The sequence below is a fragment of the Podarcis vaucheri genome, assembly GCF_965113315.1.
Source record: "Podarcis vaucheri genome assembly, chromosome: 6".
Lineage (NCBI taxonomy): Eukaryota > Metazoa > Chordata > Lepidosauria > Squamata > Lacertidae > Podarcis > Podarcis vaucheri.
This window is the reverse complement of record NC_138764.1, coordinates 32,446,431-32,453,454: the sequence shown is the minus strand read 5'-3', so window position 1 is coordinate 32,453,454 and position 7,024 is coordinate 32,446,431. Positions and strand designations below refer to the sequence as shown.

The 7,024-nt window shown below is 43.0% G+C and overlaps 1 protein-coding gene across 1 annotated transcript in view; it reads left to right on the top strand.

Annotated features, from left to right (window-relative positions):
* Window positions 1-7,024, top strand: part of PLPPR5 (phospholipid phosphatase related 5) — a 91,445-nt gene that overhangs the window by 67,767 nt on the left and 16,654 nt on the right. Inside the window, exons 4-5 of the mRNA XM_082227986.1 lie at window positions 3,443-3,619; window positions 4,937-5,056. Of these exons, the coding sequence (XP_082084112.1) occupies window positions 3,443-3,619; window positions 4,937-5,056 (297 nt within the window). The remainder of the gene's footprint in view (window positions 1-3,442; window positions 3,620-4,936; window positions 5,057-7,024) is intronic.

Genomic DNA, 7,024 nt, shown 5'->3' with positions numbered 1-7,024 from the left:
TCCGTTTGTGAATCATTGCACCAACTGTTGTCACCTTCTCACCAAGCTGCTTGGCAATAGTCTTGTAGCCTAGTTCAGCCTTGTGCAGGTCTGCAGTCTTGTCCCTACAGTCTTGTCCAAGACACCCTTGGACAGCTCTTTGGTCTTGGTCATGGTGGCTACTTTGGAATATGCTGGTTTGATTGCTTCTGTTGACAGGTGTTTTTTGTACAGGTACTGTAACGAGCTGGGATTACAGGTAAGACCTCTCTCCCTTACAGCAGGTGCTTCTAATCTCAGCTCGTTACATACGGCGAAGATACCAGGTAGCCTGGACATCTGGCTGGTTGATAGGGGATCAAATACTTATTTCACTCATTATAATGCAAGTCAATTTCTGACTTTTGTCTTCTGGGTTTCTGGGGGGTTTTCCTGTTGTTATTCTGTCTCTTACAGCTACAATAAACCTACCATTAAAATTATGGACTGGTCATTTCTTCATCAGAAGGCAAACGGGCAAATTTAGCAGGGGATCAAATACTCCCCCCCCCACTGTAGTATGATAAAGTCATTGATTCCCTTGGTGTATATCAGCCTATCCTAATCTGGTGCCGCCCAGATGTTTTAGACAGCAACTCCCACCATCCCTTTTTATTGGCAGTGCTTGGTGGGAGTTGTAGTCCAAAAACATATGGCGATTACAGTGATGGGAAAGGATGATGCACACCAGGAGAAACAAGCATGGCGCCCTTTAGATGTTTTGGGCTACAACTTCCATCAGCTTCAACCAGCATTACCAAGGATGATAGGTGTTGTAGTCCATAAGATCAGGAGCACAGCATGTTTGCTACCCCTGGTGCACACCCACCTTTCCTTTGTCCCACTGCCATCTCTGGTCAAATAGGTTTTGCAGGCATTTCAGAAACCCCCGAAAACTGCAGAACCCTGTTTTCCAGTAGTGGCTATCATACTGCCTTCAAGATGCCAAAGAAAGCATCTCTAGCCTTGTTCAGTAAAGCTACCAATCAGTGTAGATTATTTGCTTCATAGGATTAATCTTCAGGGTGAATTGGGTGATTGCCTCTTAGATGTAAACTACACTGATAACCCCGCGGGTGGCGCTGTGGGTAAAACCTCAGTGCCTAGGACTTGCCGATTGTATAGTCGGCGGTTCGAATCCCCACAGTGGGGTGAGCTCCCATCTTTCGGTCCCCGCTCCTGCCCACCTAGCAGTTCGAAAGCACCCTTAAGTGCAAGTAGATAAATAGGTATTGCTTTATAGGGGGAAGGTAAACGGCGTTTCCGTGTGCTGCGCTGGTGCTGGCTCGCCAGAGCAGCTTCGTCACGCTGGCCACATGACCCGGAAGTGTCTCCGGACAGCGCCGGCTCCCGGCCTCTTAAGTGAGATGAGCGCACAACCCTAGAGTCGGACACGACTGGCCCGCACGGGCAGGGGTACCTTTACCTTTACCTTTTACACTGATAACAGGTTTCAGACATGGTTGCTGAATGGTTCTTGCATCCGGTGACTACTAGAAGCAGTGGAGAGCCATCAGGAATTCAAAGTGTAGCGTTTTGTTGTTTGTGTTTCATTCCTGAGTCTGTTGAACACATTTTACTGGGCAGTGAAGAAAGATGTTAAGTCACAGTTTAATGCAGAGTTATGTGTAATCAGTCCATTGATTTTACTTAAAAGTGCGCCAGTGTTGGATGGCAGCCATAGACTGCAGCAAGATTACTTGCTAGTCTGAAGCTTGCTGGAAACGTTAAGAGCAAAGATGTTTCTTGATTAACCATAGAGACATTTCAGCTTATGTCCTCTCCACACAATGAGGTTGATTAGCATTAATTGCCCTTAGTGAACATGAAGAGGCAAGAAGCAGAAGTGCATTAGCTCTCCAATAACACTGAAAGTGGTGGGCACAATTTTTCTTGCTGCTGTCAGGGCCCATTGTTAGCTTATTCAGCCCAGAACACTGGATGAGTGCATGGCGCTGCTACGACTGTGTGCACAAAGGAGAGGGGTGGGAGCAGGCAAAACAACACTAAGCACTTGTTTCTGCTGGGCTTTCCACTCTTCCTCCCCCATGACCATCTACCACCAACTGCCCTGTGGGAAGGTACAGGGAAGTGAGGGAAGCAGAGATGGATTCCCTACTCCTGTTCATGCTGTACTCCCCTTTCTGACAACAGTATTTTACCAACAATTGCTCTTCAAGAGCAGGTAAATACATCAATCGCCTCCTGCTGGATGGTTCCTTCTCCTACCATCTATCTATCATCTGCCATCTATCTATCGTCTCTCTCTCTCTGTAATCAACTATCTATCTATCTATCTATCTATCTATCTATCTATCACTAATCTCTATCTATCATCTATCTATCTATCATCTATCTATCTATCTATCTATCTATCTATCTATCTATCTATCATCTATCTATCTATCTATCTATCTCTATCTATCTATCATCTATCTATCTATCTATCTATCTATCTATCTATCTATCTATCTATCTATCTATCATCTATCTATCTATCTCTATCATCTATCTATCTATCTATCTATCTATCTATCTATCTATCTATCTATCTATCTATCTATCTATCTATCTATCATCTATCTATCATCTATCATCTATCATCTATCTATCTATCTCTATCTATCTATCTATATCTATCTATCTATCTATCATCTATCTATCATCTATCTCTATATATCTGTCTCTCATCTATCTATCTATATCTATCATCTATCTATCTATCTCTCATCTATATCTATCTCTCATCTATCTATCTCTCATCTATCTAGTATCTATCTATCTATCATCTATCTATCTATATCTATCTATCTATCTATCTATCTATCTATCTATCTATCTATCTATCATCTATCTATCTATCTATCTATCTATCTATCTATATCTATCTCTCTCTCTATCTATCTATCATCTATCATCTATCATCCCTCTCTCTCTCTCTCTCTCTTATCACCAATGGCCTGGTGGAAGTTGGTAGATAACGAAGGAAGCGGGTGAAGACAACACCCACCTGGTCCTAATGCAGCTAGACTGTCGTTGTCCCCACCATACATAGGGTCATTTACCACTAACTGCCTGGTGGGAAGGAGCCAGAAAGAAAGGGAGGAAGGTGAGGACAACATCAGACATATATTCCTGCTGGTTTTGTTTTGTTTCAGGTGTATTACTTTTAGTGTATCCATTTGATAAATGGTTTCAGCTGCTTTGAGCACTTCTGTCTAAATTGCAGGGGTATATAAACAATTAAATGAATCAAGGCTTAAATTTGTATGTACTACATTGCATTGTTTAAAATCATTATGTTCTATTCCCCACCAACCAACAAAGTAAGTTTTGCCTATTTAAAAATCTGAGCAACGCTTTCCCCACTTAAGAATGAAAACTCACGCTGCTTTCATCCCCTCCCCCATCTTTTCACCCTCAGATGTATATCACCAACACGATAAAGGCCAGAGGAACAAGACTGGCAAAACCAGTCCTTTGCTTGAGTTTAATGTGCATGGCATTTCTTACTGGTATCAACAGAGTAGCAGAATATCGAAATCATTGGTCAGACGTGATAGCAGGATTTCTAGTTGGCATTTCTATAGCAGCGTTTCTGGTAAGTACGGCTGCACGTGACTCTTTCTATGACTATGAGTTTGACTATGAATGGGTTCCTCACATGATTTATTCATCAGAATGCAGGCGACATGCTTGAATAACAATCATTCATAAATATAAACAAATGCACAGTTAATGCTAATCCTGAGCTCAATATGTGCTCCAGCATGCACATGGAACACATTCATATGAGAGATCACTGATCTCACTAGCTTAAATTGCTACATGTGTTCATCCCTTTGCCTGCCGTGAAAGTGTCTCCTCCACTGAGCCGTGTGCATCTGTAACTACTGGATCCCATGTTTAAAATAATATGTTAGTTTTTTAAAAAAGGTTATTATCCAAACCTCACCATTCAATTCCAAGTGAGTCCACTGTATTGGAAGACTTCAGCACAAATTGGGGCTGAGGCCAATGTGAGTTCATGTTTGTCAGCAATGTCACTAAATTATTGTCAGTGCAATGTGCTAACTGGCTTTCCTTTTTTTAAAAAAAGTTCAAAGTATTATACAGTCATTTAGAAAATGGCATTTTTGTTGCAGCCTTCTGACAATGTGGATCCACATTGTACAAGTTGAGTACAGAAGGTCACCATGTGCTGGAAGATATGCCACATTATTTACAGTAGTGGGCAATGCAGGCAGAGCTGCATTGCTAACCTGGTTTCCCAAAACAGTATGTCACTGCTGGCTGTTAAGAGGGAGGCGGGAGGTAGTGGGAAGCTTGATGTGGTACAGTTGCAATAGTGGGGGTGTTGGATTGGCTTCGCTGCTGTACCTCTGAAGAACTATCCACCGCCTTGTCTCTCCCTCTTGATAACTGGCAGTGATGTGCAGTGTTGGGAAACCAGGTCAGCAATACCACACCAGCCACTACTGTTTATTTTATCTATGAGCTCTTGATGGTTAGACTATTCTGTTCAAAGAGTGCATGTTGATGGATAAGCGCATATTGATAAGTGCATTAAGTTGACGTATAAGTGCATGTTGATGTCTGTTGAAAAAACACTCCAGAGGCATCTAAAAATATCTATTTACAAGCAATTGTTGGTAGGCATCTAAAATGTCTATTTACAAGCAATTGTTGGTAAATTCAAAGAACGACAATGTACACTGGCATCTTCTTAATAATTAGCCTAAGCATATTCTAGCTGTGTTTTTACAATGTTGTGCTTGTGCTGTAATCTCATTCATTATGGAAGAGTGATTTAATAATGAGCATTTCTATCAGAGGACATTGTACAGTTGATGTGGGTGTTCAGGATCCAATCTATTAAACTCTCTCATAATATCTGATTTCTTCCTTCTCTTTCTAGGTTGTGTGTGTGGTAAATAATTTTAGAGGTAGACAACCAGAACATGAGCATTCTCACATGGACAATCTGGCTCAAATGCCTATGATCAGCCTCCCTCGAGTAGAGAGTCCTTTAGAAAAGGTAATGGATGCTCTTCTTGAATTTGAAATGCCACTTCCTTTCTAAATTCTGGTGACACAAAAGGAGACCTTTCTGATTCATAGCCACAAGCTACCATTCACCGAATGCTAGGACAACTGCAGACTTGGGATAGCAAGGCAAATTTTGTATATAATGCCAAGCCGGTATTTAGTGCAGGGGTGGAAAACCTAGGGAACATGGGCTGAATGTGGCCCTCCAGCCCTTTCTGTCTAGCCCTTGGGAGTCTTCCCTGGCCACACCCCCTTCCCAGGCCACACCCACTCTCTTCAGGCCACACCCTCACTTTGATAATGCCTGTTGCTCGTCTTAATGGGAGATGGAGAAGTGTGTGTGTAGAAACCTCAGACTTCTGCATGGTTGGAAAATAACCCAGTGTACAAAGTAAGAGTCACATCCATTGGCTTTCCCACTTTTGTCTCCAGTTCCTGCCCACTAGCTGGTTGCCCTTGAGGAAACGTGGAACTTGGATTGAAAAATGTTACCCATCTCCCCAGGTTTCGTACTTGTGCATGAGTCGCATCAAGTCTTGGGTTTCCACACTTTTCTCTCCTCCTTTGGCAAACCCTGAGGGGGGGGGACCAGAAGCACCATGTTGTGATTTAAAATTGCCTAGAAGTCTTTGGAACTCAGGGGAGCTGCAAGTATTTTAAACAAAGGTTTGTTCACACAAGACAACTTCACACCACTGTGTATGATCCAGCTTCCCTCCAACCTGGTCTCTTCCAGATGTTTTGGACTCCAATTTCCACCATCCCAGATGATTGGCCATGGTGGCTGGGGCTGATGGGGTTCTGGAGGATACCAGGTCATGGAAGGCTTGCTAAAACAATCTAGAATTCCCCTGAGTTCAGATGCAACCATGAATTATAGGTGCTTTAAAACCCATATAAAAACGTAAAGGGACCCCTGACCATTAGGTCCAGTCGTGGCCGACTCTGGGGTTGCGGCGCTCATCTCGCTTTACTGGCTGAGGGAACCGGCGTACAGCTTCTGGGTCATGTGGCAGCATGACTAAGCCACTTCTGGCGAACCAGAGCAGCACACGGAAATGCCGTTTACCTTCCCGCCGGAGTGGTACCTATTTATCTACTTGTACTTTGATGTGCTTTCGAACTGCTAGGTTGGCAGGAGCAGGGACTGAGCAACGGGAACTCACCCCATCATGGGGATTCGAACTGCCACCTTCTGATCGGCAAGTCCTAGGCTCTGTGGTTTAACCCACAGCGCCACCCGCGTCCCTTAAAACCCATATAGATGCTTTCAAAATCCTCTCAACATGCCAAGGTGGAACTTGTGGTTTCCCATTATGTGCAGCACAGGCATGGTAGCTTCAAACCAAAATCCAGTAGAGGGTACCAAAGAACATCTTCATTGCTCCTCTCCCCCCAACATATTCTTTATATGTTGATTGAGAAGAAACATCTAGTGGAAGAAACTCAGGAAGTCAGTCAGCCAAGAGACATCTGCATGTAAGAGTAGAAGGTTCAGGTTGATAGACAAGTCTTCCAGCAGTCTCCCCCGCCCCCACTTCCTAGGCACAGAACTGCTAATGAAGTGAGCAGAATTTTGGTCTCTGGTAGGATTAGGCAATCAGGCATCACACTGCACTTCCTTTGATCAGGACAGCAGAACTGCGAATGGTTAGGAGTTATTATTACTTTGCCAAAGCAAGGGCTGGAAAGCCTGCAGCAATCACAGGTGATTCTAGGAGATGTCAGTCAGAATAAATAATACATGGGTATATTAGGCAGTAAGGAACATTTTTAGTTCCGAAAAGATGCCACATGGTTACATAATAGAAAGTCAGATTATGTCAGAACGGCTTTTTGTGACAAAAGCAACCACTGAAATGGATAATGAGGCAGGACAAAATGTTTTAGAAATATTAATATTATTAAAAGTTAGATTACCCCTTATTTGCACAAATCTGTCATTATCCATTAACCT